General features: G+C 42.2%; 1 protein-coding gene across 1 annotated transcript in view; it reads right to left on the minus strand.

The window, feature by feature from the left end:
• Positions 1 to 16,386, minus strand: part of TRDN (triadin) — a 271,057-nt gene that overhangs the window by 223,544 nt on the left and 31,127 nt on the right. The window contains exon 6 of the mRNA XM_045010301.1: positions 4,665 to 4,721. Within this exon, the coding sequence (XP_044866236.1) occupies positions 4,665 to 4,721 (57 nt within the window). The remainder of the gene's footprint in view (positions 1 to 4,664; positions 4,722 to 16,386) is intronic.

A 16,386-nucleotide genomic window follows, 5' to 3' on the forward strand; every position in this document is an offset into this window, starting at 1 on the left:
TGCCACCTGGGGAAGCAGTGGCTGGAGCCCCAGGCCCTTTAAATTGCTGCCAGAGCCCTGCGGCTGGATCCCTGGGGTAGCGGCGGTGGGGCTCCAGGGGCTATATAAAGGGCTGAGGCTTCCGCTGCCTCTACTGCCCTGGGCCCTTTAAAGAGCCACCAGAGCCCTGCTGCTGCTACCCCAGGGCTCCGGGGGCTAGTTAAAGGGCTGGGGCGGTAGAAGCAGGGGAGTCCTGGGTCCTTTAAATAGCCCCCAGAACCCTGGAGTAACGGCGGGGCTCTGACGGCTATTTAAAGGGCCCGGGCCTCCTGCTGCCTCTATGGCCCTGGCCCTTTAAATAGCCCCCGGAGCCCCACTACCAGAGCCCTGGGGTAGCAGTGGCAGCTGGGGGCTCCGGCAGTGGTTTAAAGGGCCCGGGACAATAGCTGCGGCAGAGCCCTTTAAACTGCTGCCAGAGCCCCCGGCTGCCGCTGCTACCCCAGTGGGGGAGGGGGAGGACACTTACCGGTACAGGGCGGGCAGGGGCTGGCTCTGACACCCCAATCACCACTCCTTCCGCCTGAGGCTCCGCCCCTTCCAGAGACCAGAGCCGGCCCCAACCCAGCCATGTACCAGTAAGTCCCTATTTCTACTTTCACCCCTGTCTATAATAAACTCATATTAGAACCCCCAAATCTAAACACTTCTGCCAAGGAATGTGCTGCTTCGCTGGGGAGGTAGGTGGGCTGCCACAGAGCTGCGGAACTTGGAAGCCCAGGGAGCTCTGTTTCTCAAGCTCCCTGCCAGCCTGGCTGCCGAGAAGCTGCAGAGCTCAAGGAGGCAGGTGGATGAGCTGCGAGGAAACCAGCCTGTCTGGCCAGCCAGCCTGTCTGGTTTCCATCAAATGTTTTTCAAAAGATTTTCGATCAGCTCTAACATTAAGGTTGCAAAGTCAAACAATCAAAAGTTAAGAAAAGCCAGCATTAAGGCTTACTGTACAACCTTAATTCAACTCCTTTGTGCATGTGCATTACCATAGGGTCTTGAATTATATGATCACATCTTTTTTGTGGGGGGGAGGTGAGGACAAGATCCCTAACTCATCCAGTGCACAATACATTCAGAAAATTAAGAAGCAAAAGCAAAACTAGCTCTGCTGCATTTGCACAAATTGTGATTTCCCATAGTTTGGGCAAATCTGGCTGATTTCCATGTGAATAGAAAAAAGCACTTCTTTTATTTTCCTCCTGCCAAATTTCAACTCCCAAACCATGGAGATGCGAGAGATGTTGAGAAAAACAGCTGGAATCTGTTTTTAATAATACTGACAAAATTTCCTCTGTCACTAACCTCATTTTTTTGAAATTGCTTAACCATTTTTGATGAAACTTTAAAAGAAAATTTAGACTGGGGCAGAGAGCAAGCATGGAAAATTTCATCCAGAGTGGTTAAAGTGTGGCAAACTTATAAGAAATTGAACACAGGGGCTTATAATGGAAAGTATTAGGACTCCTTAACTATATACTATTCTAGGCATTGCTACCCACTTTACCTACAATAAAAACAGATGTAAGGGGCACATTTCTGATATTTTCCAAAACACTAGTCGTGTGATAGTATATTTAATCTGCACCAAATGAAAAAAAGAAAGTGCAGGGGAGTCAAATTTAGTCTGCTCAGTTAAAAAGTTGGAGAGAGTGTTGGGTAACATTTCTGTGCCCAAAATGAGCAAGGGCAAAAAGAGATTAAGGAGGCATTAATTCCATACCTTAGCGAAGTAAAAATAGTTCTCAGCTCAGTAAGACTTAGGGTGATGAGTGTAGTACAGATGAAGAAGAGAATGTTTGCTCCAATTAACTGAATAAGGGCTTGTCTACACAGGGACATCCAGGAAATGCTGAATTAACTAAAGCTGTGAAATTAAAGAACATTAAACTTCTGTGTGGACACTCCCATTCAGAAGTAAAGCAGCCTTAGTTCATTATAGCTTCCTTCTTCAAGGAAGATTACAATCTAGTGAACTAAGGCCACTATACTTCTGAATGAGAAGGTACACACAAGGGTTTAATATGCTTTAATTTACATGCTTTAACTTCAACACTTTTGGTTAATTCATTTTAACTGTGTTCACAAGTCCTCCAATGAAGCTTAAAATTAGATTTGTGTGAAGGTCACATTGAATGTGAAATCCACTTGAACTGAGATTTGGGCTTGAGGACAGATTCATTTGTGAACCTCAGTGTATTCTTAACAAAAGTTTCTGAATTTACATAGTTTTGGATATTGTAGCTGTGCATACAACTTCAGAACCCCATTTCTCCTCCCATTTTTTAAATTAAAGTAAGAGCCCTCTTGGGATACCCCCAATAGGTGTTCAAGTGGAGCTGGTTGCCAACTCCTAGCATATTATCATTCAGAGGATTGCCAAGTTATGGCTGATGTCTCCCCCTCCCCCTCAGTCCTAACATATCATCTTATGAGGAGGGTAAGAATTCCACTGTCATCACAGAAAGTGAGAATAAAGGAAGACCCTCTTCTCATACTTGGCTTTACTTGAGGTAGCCCCATAATCCTTAGCATAATTTCTAGGTAACAAGCAAACATGACCAATGCCTAATATTGTGGCAACAAGCTTCCATGCTAAGGATTATTGAGGTTCTTTCAGTCCCACCCAGGTAGAGCCTGCTTGCAGTGAGAGCAGGAGTGGTCACTGTGCTCCTGCTTCTCTGCTTTGGGAGCCAGAGGGAAAATGGCAACAGCCCATTCTGGTTGCTCCTCAAAACAGCTAATGAGGGAGAGAAAAGCCCTGGGTCCCTTCAAGTCCTTAGGAGGTGGGAGTGGGACATCAATTCCCAGGAGGAAGGTATGTGAGGGTGAGAAATAAGAACATAGAATCATAGGACTGGAAGGGACCTCAAGAGGTCATCTAGTCCAGTCCCCTGAAGTCATGGCAAGACTAAGTATTAGCTAGACCATTCCTGACAGGTCTTTGTCTAACCTGCTCTTAAAAATCTACAATGATGGAGATTCCAAAACCTCCCTAGGCAATTTATTCCTTAACCACCCTGACAGTTAGGAAGTTTTTTCCTAATGTCCAACCTTAACCTCCCTTGCTGCAATTTCAGCAGATAAGAACATAAAAATGTTTGTTTCCTAAAATAAGGACAGGTTTAGCCTGTGACATTATCTGGATTTGCTATAGTAGAGTACTACTACTCTGTGTTCAGCAAAAGAATTCCTCGCGATGAGCCAGGTGTTACCAGGGAACTTACCCAGCTTCTGAGTTTGATGAATTTGAAATTTAGTGAGTTTCCTGTCCATGTCATATAATAAGATCTTCAGTTTTTGTACACCCATTATTTCATCACAACTCAAATCAGAGTTGGATTGAATTATTTTAGTAAAATCAGAATGGTCTTGTAAAGGAAAACTCTATACGGATGCTCTGAGTATTCTGACAATACAGCCTCTCTCTGACCTACCCACAATCTCTGATGTTTTGAGGTATACCATTCCTAGGGAGCTTGTCCCAAAACATGGGTATATTCCATAGGACAACACAAGCTAATGCTAATTAATAAATACTATGACATCATTCTTAAATCACTGTGTTTTTATGGCATTATTGTCAGAATAAGTGCTTTGTTAGATCTGTTCTCAGATTATTTCCTTTCCTTAAAATAAATTTTTTTAACAAGTACAGTAACTGTATTTTACTTTGCAATTAGTAGTTTCAGAAAAGATTTGAATAAAATGTTTAATTATTGGCAGAGTTCACAGTGTAAGGTTGCCTAATACTTTTCATGAAAAGACCCTGTTTTCAGTTGCTTTTGGCTTTCCCAAATTTTAAATATTTGGGCTGAAATTTTTCATGCAAAGTGTGTTTCAGGTTGAATTTGTTTTTGAAAATAACAGAAAAATTGGTTGTTGTTTCAAGAATGAGATTATGGAAAAACATATTGTTTTGCTCATATTAAACAATTCTTACAACCATTTTTATTGAGAAATTGAAATGGCTCCACATGCTTCAGAAGAGAGACTTGAAATTTGGCAAAGAAATTTTCCTAGCATCAGAAAAGTGCTTTTTACTCTCTCCAGGAAAATTCACAGAAATTTGGCCGAGTTATAAACCTATGAAAATTGCCATTTGCACATGCTCCGTAGAAGTTTGTTAGAGGCTGGCAGCAAAATTTCCAAAGATTTCTTGACACTGAACATGCTCCAGCCCAGGACTGCAGAGTCTGAAAAGGACTTTTCTGGCTGCCAGGGAACACTGTGGTGATGACCATAAGAACTGACAACTGTCTTTCCTGTACCATAGTATAGGATCATGTAATTAAAAACTGAATTATATATATATATATATATATATATACACACAGAGACCAAATCAAGGCTACCTGGACAATTTTTATTTTGACAATTTTAAAACTTTTGAGTGCTTGACTTGGCAACCCTAATGTTCTTTTCATGTAGGTTTTTATGTAAATATATTTAGAGACAGATGAATAGGTAGATTGAGACCTATTGGGGTCAAGGACTATGTTTTTATATGTGGCCATACAATGCATAGTTCAATAAGGCCCTGTTCCTGATTAGGAACTTCCTGAATGCTCCTGCAATATAATATAATTTGAATAAATATATTATTTATTACACACACATATATAAATAGTAATAATTACCTTTTGGTGCTGGTTTTTCGAGTTTTTCTTGTCTGTCAGGCTTGTCTTTATGAATTTCTGGAAAGAACACAATTAATAGTTTATTTATTGGGAGAGGAAAAAAATCAAACAACAATAAAGGAAACAAATTATAAAGATATATTAAAGGTTCATGGATCTCTAAGCTATATATACACGTGACAAAATTCTGGCCACATACAAAGCATTATTCTCGATGTGTATTATTGTTTCTATTTTATTCATTCCTAAGAGTAGGAAAAAAGTATATCCTTGTTTTAATAAAGATCTACCTGCCATTAACTATTAACTATTATGGATTTTACACTGTAAATACCTTGTGAAAGGTAACACTTAATATTAAGTATCTACAATAAGGATTCAGTTTTAAATGTAGTAATACAGTCATGTATCAATTGTTTTGTTTATATGTAAAACTATATAAAAATACAAAAAGAGTTACTGAATTTCATTAAAAATGTTCTTACTAAGCATTTGTGATTATATTTACTAAACATCAAATAATTACTGAAACTAAATGCACCTCTTGGATTTATCAAGGCGGACATTTCATGTTACATATGAATTCCATTCGCTTAGGTGTATATTTAAAATTCAAGTTTCTTGGGGGGAGAATGTATTTTTTCTATATTTTTGGAAGGCCCGGCACAGCATTAAAATTGGAACAATAGGTAATAATGCTTAGATTTTATAATATATAATAGAGATAAGTTTCCAGAATTAGCGTCAGAGCCCATAGCAATGGTTCATCCTATAATATTATACCATAACTGGCAAGCTTTACTAATAAATTTAATTAAATGATTGCCTGGGAATTGTTTTGATAGAAAGAGTGAAATGCAATGATAGGAAATTCAAAGAGTGCAGATGTGTCAACATTTTCAACTGGTCTTTTGTTGGAGTCATTAGGCATATCCCTAGATAATTCAGGAGGGTAGAAAACCACAGTATTAATGAAGTTTTTCTGTACTAGGCCTGAATTGAACCAAAGTTATTTTATGCTGGTCTAAGAGTCCCTTTATGTTAAATTCTAGTTGAATTCCCAAGTTAGAAGTGAGAATGGAATGTGTAACTGTTTCTTATCAGTACAACACGGACAGCAGGAGATAGTAAATAGGGGCCCTACTTGTGTTTCGTTTAGAGAGGAGAGACAGGGTAATAAATCCAGGAGTAAACCAAGCTAACAGCCTTGAAAAGTTACGAGATGAATTGTCTGCTGTCAAGGATGATTTAATTGTTAATTATACACTGTATGTACTATGTAGGAGTGGGGAGGAGACTAGTGGGGGGTAATGAGGATGCCTTGTTGAAATCATGTATAAGAAGAGACACACAGCTTATATCTGTGTGCAGGATCTGAGATTGTAATATCTCCCTGGCACCTTACTTGAGCTCAAATAAACTTTTTCTGCATTCTCCACCCTGGTGTGATAATTAGTGCGACGCACACCGGGCAACGAACCACTGTTTGCTGCCTCAGGCCTTTTGGCCGGCAACAGTCTTGGCGTCCCTGGGTGGGCTCGAGGCAAAATTATGCCTTGCCCGGACTCCTCCAATGGCCGGTGGACGACAGTCACAGCCGATGCCAGCGCGCACCGGTGCTTTTACCGGGGGCCTCGGCAGGGACGTGTCAGACCGACCTTGGAAGGTACAACGGTGCAACGCACTCAGATAGTGGAGAAGCAGCTGCGGGCGACGGTGAGGAACCGGTCCTGTGGAAAAGGTAGGAACAGTTCGGTGCTGTTAACCTTTTGTTTGCCTGTTAAGACCTGGGGACGCCCAGTGTCTTCCCATAGGTATGGGGCAGGGATGGAGTACAGGCAGGGCACGGTGTATGCCCCCAGAATGCATTCTAGCAAATTGGAAAGTGTTTGGTTTGGATCCAATGACTAAGGGTAAACTAAAAAGGTTTTGTACAGTAGACTGGCCTCAATATCAACTAGAGAGCCAGGAAAGGTGGCCACCAGAAGGATCACTTAATTACAACATGATCCTTCAATTACTTTTGTTTTGTTAGCGAATGGGTAGCTTCTGAAGCTGTTTGTATAAAGAACTCTTGTAAAAATCCCCCATCATATGCCCCAGAGCTGCACTGGGAGGAGGATTGTCCGTGGGAATAATGGTCTTGGTGTGTGTGTGTGTGTGTGTGTACACCAGTGTGAGTGTTCGTTACTGGAAGACGCCCAGATTGCCCTGTGAAGCGATTGCTAATGATCAGGAGTAGTCTAACGCAAGCCCAGTAACTAGTGGATCTTCAGGAGATCCGACCCACGGTGGGCTGACTCAGCCTGGCATCGTCCGGCGAGGAAGCTGCCTGGGTCTAGGAATGTGTGAACCTATCTTCCCTCCCCCCCCTTCCTTTCCGTGTGGGCTACTGACAGTCTGATCATCTCATTGAATGCAATTAGAGTATACGGCGCTGTGTCTCCCAGAGACTAGCCGACGCTCTTTGCTAAAAGGAGATGTAGAAGAGTCAGTCATCCTCGTTAATCTCTCCTGTGTGAGTGTCCTGTAGGGAGAGATTCTTAGTTTATGAGCCGCTAGTGCGGACAGGGCCCCCCTCTCTGTGTGTGTAAGTGGAAAATGGGGGAAGGGACAGTCTAAATATTCTACCTCACCCCCTAAGGGTACCCCAGCATAGTACATGTACGTACATTATGGTCCTGAAACCTGCAGGTATTTAGAGAATTGGAATTTTTACACGCGTGAAAATCCATCTAAACAATGTCCATTAGAAGGTACCTTCAATCTAGATAAGATCATATATCTCAGAGGAGCTTTTAATTACCAAAGGAAAAGCCTCTGACACAGTGTGAGCAATTCGTCTAGGAATGGGTTAATTTGAAACTCGGCTAAGCCCAGAGATAAAGAGAGCTGCTTTGCGTATTAGGTCAGACTATGCTAAGTATAAAGAAAAACTGCTTTTAGCCCCAGCTGGCTGTGGGAAAATATAGACAGAGGTAAATTAAAGGTAATATAAGTTACAGAACTGAGATTGCATTTGCAAAGCTTAACTGTTCAGTGAGATTTAACAGTCTTTGCAATCCCAGAGCTGGTATGGCTTGGTGACCTGAACTGGAATCTCTGAAAGAGACACTGCAGGAGATTCCAGGGTGTAAAAGAACAGCTTTCCCAAGAGTGGAAGCATGTTGGAAATACTGGATAAGCTGTATACAGAATAATCTCCTGTCCACCTATTCCCCTTCTCTGAATGTTATATACAGACGTGGCCAGTCTGGATATGTGTGAGTATTAAAGTGGCTTAAGGCTTGGGGAAGCTTTGGGGTTTGGTTATATGGTGTGTTTTATCCTCCCCCAACGTCCTGCAGTAGATAAATTGGTAACAGATTTGTCATAGTTTGGTGAGTAATTGAGAATGGGGGAGCCCTATAGAATTTACACCATCTATTTGTTTTACCTTTGTTATGTTGTGTTTCTTTTGTTTGGAACTGTTGGTGTTATATGTTGAGGATTGCATGATTAAAGGTGAGCCTACTCTCAGCTGCAGTAAGTCTGAGCACTAGAAAGGGGTTCTACCCCCAGTTGCAGCAGGACTGGGCAATAGAGTAGTTGGAGAAAAGGAACAAATATGTACTTGATAACTAGAATCGAGCAATTAAGAGCATAGATCATGACCCAGGCAGCAACTCAAACCTGCGCTCAGGGTAAGTTGCAGGCTTTGAGACAGGATTTTCAGTTAGAAAAGGAAGCCCTGGCTAAGCAAGTACCAGTCCTTCAGGGACTTGCCAAAATTTAACTATTTGTGCTCAGCATACACCGTAACAGCAGTGTGTTTGCTACAAGAGGAAATTAAATAATTAAACACCAGTGGGCCATGTGTTTTGCCCAGGTGGCAAGCCTCACAAGGGAAGACTTAGGTAGTCTTGTGAGTTAAAATGTTTTAGGGAAAAAGACCAGAAGGGTGGGGGCTAGTTGAGAAGCCAACCCCCCCCTTAGTTAAAACTGGCAGTGGAGCAAATTGGTGTTTTAGGGAAAGAACGGTTCAGCTAGAAAAGAAGGATCGGGCCCAGGCAGGCAAACAACAGACGGAGAGATTGGAAAACGGGTTGGAAACTTTTGAGGGTCTAGTGGAAGAAAGGAGTAAATAGGTATAAACATGGGGATTTCAAATACCCAGGAGGATACTTGGAATAGTGATTTAAGTTGAGAAAAATGGTTGTTGGAGAAAATAAGTGAGTGATTTAAGGCAGTGTGAAAAGTTAACTCCATAGTTGCTGGAGGGAACAGCAGTTGAACTTTGTAAAAATGCTAAAGAGAAAAATTCTTGGTGTTTTTGAAATGTTTGTAAATAAATTCAGGCAAAGAAATTATTAGATTGCAATCATTTGGTTATAACCCATTTAGTTGAATTATCTAAAAAAATGTTTATATAAGTAATTGAAATCTTATTAGGTTCTAAAGGCACTATAAGTGGTGATGTTTTCTTTCAGTGTTTAAAAGCAGGAATTAAAAGTACAAAGCAAGTCAGGAAGCATCTGTATTGATGCAAGTTATCTAACTGATAAAGTAGAAGTCACTGAGACCTAAGCTGCCTATGAAACATATATATAAAAATATGGGGTAATTCCCCTGTTTTGCCTGAAATCAACTAAGGTATTTGTATATTTTCAGTGATGATTGATTGCCCAGAAAGGGTAGACTTCTGTTTTTGTCTTTCAGATAATCAGAGAAAACTGATGCTAGCTGAACAGCATTCAACATACCATGCCTTTGATGGCACAGTAAAAATTATGTTTTGTGTTTTATGTTCTGTCTTGTGGTGTCTGTCTAGTGGCCAAAATTATTTTGTTTATGGGATGGTCTGGATTGGAATACAGATACTTGTTTTGTTCAACTTGGAATACAAAGTGCTTGGATAAATTGGGAAAAATGTGATATACTAACGTCTAATACATCTCCTTAAGTAAGAGAAAGAGAAATTTTATTGGCCAAATCTTTTAATTGAAAATTGTTAGTAAAACTTGCATACTAATAGTTTTTGGAAGCAAGGACATGGAAAGTTAACCCACTCCCCATATTGTATTTGGATCCTTCTGGCTATCTCAGATTTCTAGCCAGAGGGCTGGGGATGGTGGGAAACTATTGGATTAGAGGCTCTATGAAATAAACTCATCAAAGTGGGTGTGCTTGTCCTAACTTGTTGTCCCAAAGCTCTGGAAAAAGTTATTTTAGTGAAAGGATAGATGTGATAAACTTTAAATAATAAGACTAATGTACTGTATAAAGGCAATGTATATGTGTTCATTGTTAGAAAAAGATGTATAAGTGAAGGCTAAGTTTCCTTTATAGGTTAAAAGAAGCCAAACAGGAAAAAGGAAGAAGAACGAGTTAACTGAGGAAAAATAGCTAACATGCTGAGTTTAAAGATAGGGCATTAGCCCCATTTCAGGACACTGCTCTCAGCTGAGACTTAGCTAACAACCAAGACAAGGGGGGGGGCTTAAATGTTCCCACACAGCTGTAAAGTCTGCAAATCGCTGACAGGCACTAATGAAATGTGTTAGGTTTCTTTTTTCACAGGTAAAGACGCACTACACAAAGACCCTAGGAGTCCTGCCACTTCTTGGAACCAGGAAACTGGATTAATGTAAAGCTCCACCAGCGAAAGACTGCTTTTGCTCTATGCTGGAAAGACCCTTATTAAGCCCTGCTGACCACCAACAGCGTTGTGCAGTGTCAGAATCCAGGATTTCCTGACCAAAAAGGACATAAAGGACTGACCCTGGTGTAGAAACCAAGAATTATACACTGGCAGGGGGAAATTTGTGGGACCCCTGTTTGAGACTGTGGTATTGATTAGATTTTGGGGTTTATTCTACAGGCTGCGCCCTGTGGTTTGGATAAATCCTTCAGCATGTATTGCTCACACGGGGCTGCCATACGATTAGCACAACAGAGAGCCTGGGTTGTTTCCTCTGCAAGAAGAGGGAATTGACCAGATCTCTGTGGACTCAGGCCAATAATACAGCAGCCATTTGAAATATTCTTACAAGCTGGGAACATGATAAGAAATTGGGCCAACTAGAAAAGGCCACTAGCCTTATTTTTAGAGCTCAGCTATCCTAAATACAGGCTGGAGTTGGTGGGTTACATGTCATTTCCACCCTCAGTTCTATGACCCAGAAGTTGCTGACAGAGATGGTATTGAGAATCACTGAGACTGGGAAGGTATTGCAGTGGGATCTGGTATATTTAGATGGATCTTGAGCACCAGACTTGGCCCACTGCCCTTACAGACTATCAGGAACCATCTGATCTGTGGTCAGGGGGATGACATACTTGGACACTTTCTGAATGGAAGTATGGACATTCACAGTGCTCCTTCCAAGCATGTGGACCGGTTAGGGTGGGTGTGGGCTTCCACATACCGAATCCTACCGGGTCCATAGGGAGGATGAATGTGGAACTGAATACCCCAGCTCCCTAGAGTTTAATTGTTTTTTGTCTTCAAAGTATGAGAAAACTCAGCCAAATGTTTGTTGAGTATTCTCAAAGGGGGGGATTGTTGGAGTCATTAGGCATATCCCTAGATAATTCAGGAGGGTAGAAAACCACAGTATTAATGAAGTTTTTCTGTACTAGGCCTGAATTGAACCAAAGTTATTTTATGCTGGTCTAAGAGTCCCTTTATGTTAAATTCTAGTTGAATTCCCAAGTTAGAAGTGAGAATGGAATGTGTAACTGTTTCTTATCAGTACAACACGGACAGCAGGAGATAGTAAATAGGGGCCCTACTTGTGTTTCGTTTAGAGAGGAGAGACAGGGTAATAAATCCAGGAGTAAACCAAGCTAACAGCCTTGAAAAGTTACGAGATGAATTGTCTGCTGTCAAGGATGATTTAATTGTTAATTATACACTGTATGTACTATGTAGGAGTGGGGAGGAGACTAGTGGGGGGTAATGAGGATGCCTTGTTGAAATCATGTATAAGAAGAGACACACAGCTTATATCTGTGTGCAGGATCTGAGATTGTAATATCTCCCTGGCACCTTACTTGAGCTCAAATAAACTTTTTCTGCATTCTCCACCCTGGTGTGATAATTAGTGCAACGCACACCGGGCAACGAACCACTGTTTGCTGCCTCAGGCCTTTTGGCCGGCAACACTTTCTTCAAGTAACTTTTAAAAACTGAAATTAATGCGGAATGTTTGGTTATGGTATTCTAATGTATACATCCCAATCAGGACAGGCTACATTACATTTTTTACATCACTTTTCTATTGTAATTCAACGTACAGATCCTACAACTATTCAAACCTTAAAAATCATGGGCAGCTTGTTATTGTACTTGTATTGCCCACAGGAAAATAAACGCAAATTCAGATATACCACATAACATTATCTTTTATGTGCTTTCCAGTATTTACACTAGAATATCTCCTTCCCAAAAATTGGCATCTTCCACTTTTTTGGAGGACTTGTATTTGAAACGGACGTTTTCCTGCATCAACTCAAATAACAAAGCACAGCCCTGTACCACAGTCTATATCATAGGTGCTGACTCTGTGTGTGCTCCAGGGCTCAAGCACCCACAGAAATAATATTGGCTGTTACTGGCTTTCAGGAACCATCCCACAATGCCCCACACTGCCCCATACAAGCGTGCCCGGTGAGGACATGCACCGCTGACACAAGAAGCAAAGTGTAGACATGGACAAGCAATACAATTACTGCAATGCCAACATAAGCTAGGTCAACTTAATTTTTTAAAAAGCAACAAAATGTCCTGTGGCACCTTACAGACTAACAGACGTATTGGAGCATAAGCCTCAGGGAGAGCCAGGATAGAGCACCCATCAGGAAAAATAAGAGTCAGCGCCAATGGTCTACATCAGGGATCAGCAACCTTTAGCATGCGGCCATAAGGGAAATTCTCTGGAGGGCCGGGATAGTTTGTTTACCTGCAGCATCTGCAGGTTTGGCTGATCGCAGCTCAAACTGGCCACAGTTTGCCATTCCAGGCCAATGGGGGAAGCAGTGGCCTAGAACAGCGAACCGTGGCCAGTGGGAAGTGCGATCAGCCGAACCTGCGGACATTGCAGGTAGACAAACAGTCCCAGCCCACCAGCAGAGTTCCCTGATGAGCTTTGTGCCAAAGGTTGCCAATACCTGGACTACATCATTTAGACGTTACCTTATTTAAGAACTGGACTGGAGAATGCTTGTGTAACACCGACAGACCCTGGTCGTTGGCAGGCGGGATTGAACCTGGGACCTCAATGCATGAGCTAAAAGCCATTTGACTCTTAGCTAAGGCTGTAGAGCAGACTCATTAATCGTTCTCTCTCTCAGTGCCACTAGATGGGACAGAACACCACACCCAGGAGGCGTCTGGGTTACACTTGCTTGTCTTAATGTTTCAGCAGTTGTCTGCTCTCCTTTCAGCCCACAAAATACTGTGCCATCTCTTCTGTTCAAAATCTCATCGGTGACTTTGGTACTATACTAGTGCCATAGGCCTTATACTTGATTTCATCTCATGTATCAAAAATACAGTAATGGCAAACAAAGAAAATTTATATTATATACACTTAAAAAAAAAACCCATCCCCCCAAAAATCAAGGTTCCAGTTGCTAACATTTGGGAAAAAATAACAAGTGATATCATAGTGGACATCTGGTAAACCCATTAAGACTATGTAGAGTGTCTGCATTAGTGTAATATGAGCACACCTCCTGGAATGTGAAACTGATATCGGACACTAGACCAAATTAATCCCTGATGTGAGCAGGTGCAGCTCCTACTAAAGTCAATGGGAGGTGCATCCCCTTACTTAAGGGCTAGGTCTGGCTTTCCTGTTTCCAATTACAAGATCACTCACCACAAAATTAATCCAACAGAGATAGAGGAAAACATACTGCATCTACTGAACAGTAAGGCCCAATCTACTGCTCTCTGAAGTCAGTGGGAGTCTTCCCGATGACTTCAAAAGACACTGGTTCAGGACATAAACGCCTGTGCATTGCTTAATAGGGGAAATGGGAAAGATAAATTTCTATATTCCATTAACAGATTGATTGACTGCACAGATTTATCCACAGACTGCTGAGAATCAATACCTATCAGTCAACTTCAAGCAGTATTTGCCATCTAAAATACAGGTTGTGTTAGGTTTAGAAGAAAAGCATAATCATGCTATATCACCAGTCTCTATTGCCTTCAAATCAGCACTCATTCTTTCAGCAAAGAGGTAAAAATACCAATTAAAGAGTAGCAGAGGCCTAGATATGCATCATTACCAGTCACCAATGCAGAGTAAGAAGATAAACTGGCCATAAGAACCCAATGAGCCATTTCTGACCCTGCACTTCCTGTCTTCATATGTATAGCATTTTTGTTGTTCTATAGGCCTCCAAATTCAGACTACAAAGAAATCACCCAATTTAAAGACTCCTGTTACTGAGTTTGGTTTGTTTTCTTCCTGTGACTATATCAGTATTTTTCTCCCAGTCACTGCTAGTGTCCACAAGTTTTACACATGACTTCTAGTGCATTCTAACATATGCTTTTGTTGCTCTGTTTTTACAGTTCTTTTGATAATTTAATGTACATGAAAGATGTTAATGGACACCATTAGAGACATAAAATCTTTGGATCTATCCACAAATTAAGGACAACAGGGACAAAAGGTATTTAAATTTCTCCACACAGTCTCATCACTGTCCCTCAGTCCTCACATGGAGGGACTATTTCTAGTCATGAGAGGACACAAAGGATGAATTACCCCATCATGTTTACAGAAGAAAAAAATAAGTTAAAGTAACACCCACCCTAATTTAATTTACATCTTCTTGCTTTTGTGATTGCTCCTCAGCATGTTAGACCAAGTGAGACTTCCTTACGCGTACAGGATTGTCTACACTGGACATTTTTTCATCAAGTTAACAAGAAGTAGGTAACACACTGATAAAGGCTAGTGCGGACAATTCCCCAAAAGTTTATTCCAAGATATATTTATTCTTTCCCCTAAGTTAAGTCTAGTGTAGATATACGCAAGGAGAGCAATGTGGATCCACACAGAGACTTAGGCATTGCAGTGGTTAAAAAAATGCTGGAACAACACTGGGATCCACAAACCTGACTTAGGTGCCTAGTCTCCCTATAAAATGCACAGGCAGAGATAGGCTTCTAAGGTTACATCTGCACTACAAGCTAGGGATGTGATTCGCAGCTCATGTAGACATACTCATGCTAGCTCTCCTCTAGGCTACATGCTGAAAATAGTGTAGCCATGGTATCACGGGCAGTGGTAGCATGGGCTAGCCACCTTCAATACATACCCACAGAGTTCAGGTGAGTTGCACTTGGGGTGGCTAGCCTATGCTGCTGCTTGCTGTGCCCGTGGTACTACTATTTTTAACTCAGTGAAAGCTATCATGAGGATAGCAAACTGGGAAGCACTCCCCTAGCTCATAGTGTAGATGTAGGCTAAGAATGGAATCCACAAAAGCGGGACACTAGCGGGGAGCCGCATAAGCCAGACAATGGGAGATGCTGATGAGAGGGATGTATCCTAAACCCCACATCTCTCATGGAGGCACATAGGTGCCTCCCTACAGCCTGGACCTATCTCTGCATGTAATCCACAGCGAGGAACTCCTCTCCTGGAGTCGGACAGTTTAGGCACCTAAGCCATTTCTTGCAAGAATAAGTTAGGCACCTGCCTAACTCCACCTACACCAGCTAGGAGCAGAGGTAATGACACCCTTATAACCTAACGGTTAGGATATTCAATCTGGACATGGAAGACCTCAGTTTAAGTCCCCTCTCTGGCTGATAAAGAGAAGGAATGTGAACAGAAACCTCCCACCTTTCAGGTGAGTGCTGTAACCACTAGACAAGTGTTTCTCAGCCTGGGGAATCACAAACCCCAAGGGCCTTACAAGTGCACGGTCGGCATGACCCTATGCCACAGGGGACCCCATGAAGCTAATTTAAAATCTTGAGCCCCCGCAGTGGGGATTGGGGCTGTCAGTCCCAGATAGCCTGGCTGTGAGCCCCTCAGTGGCTGGGCTCTGGGCTGTGAGCTCTGAGCATCAGGGCTCAGGCTCGAGCTGCCAGCCCTGCAGTGGGGTTCAGGCCGTCACCCCCCATGAGGTGAGGTGAGGCTTGAGCTACAGCTCAACCCCCCCCCCCATGGTAGGGCTCAGGCTTCAGTCCCAGGTGGTCGGGCTCAGGCTTCAGCCCTGGCAGCAGGATTTTGGCTTCAGGCAGCAGAGGCTTAGGGAGGAAGCACCACCTCCACCCCCTGACTCACCTCAGGAGGCCACCCAGCCTGTGAGTCAATACACCTCAGCGCCCAATGTTGGGTCCGTCTGTGAAGATCTTTGCATGTGCCTTCTGTGAGGCCCCAGAGAGTTGAAGGCTGGCCCTGCTTTAGGCAAGCATGTGACTTCACAAAACCATGTGACCTCACTGCTGCTTCCTGTCCAGAGAGTGTTGTTGTTCTTCATGGCTAGCAAGTAGTACTGTATGCACACTTTTCAAAGAGGCCTTCTTGTGCAATGGATACATTTTTAAAGAGAGTTCAACCAAGTACTGCACAGAATGAAGGAGTGAAGAAGATGAAGTGCAGAAAATCCGATTCCAGCTATTCGATGTACGGTTTTACAGCAATCAAAAATAAACCTTATTGTGTTGTGGGTGGTGAAGTGCTAAGTGCCGAAAGCATGAAACCTT

The sequence above is a fragment of the Mauremys mutica genome, chromosome 3 (genome assembly GCF_020497125.1).
Source record: "Mauremys mutica isolate MM-2020 ecotype Southern chromosome 3, ASM2049712v1, whole genome shotgun sequence".
In the NCBI taxonomy this organism is placed as follows: Eukaryota; Metazoa; Chordata; order Testudines; family Geoemydidae; genus Mauremys; species Mauremys mutica.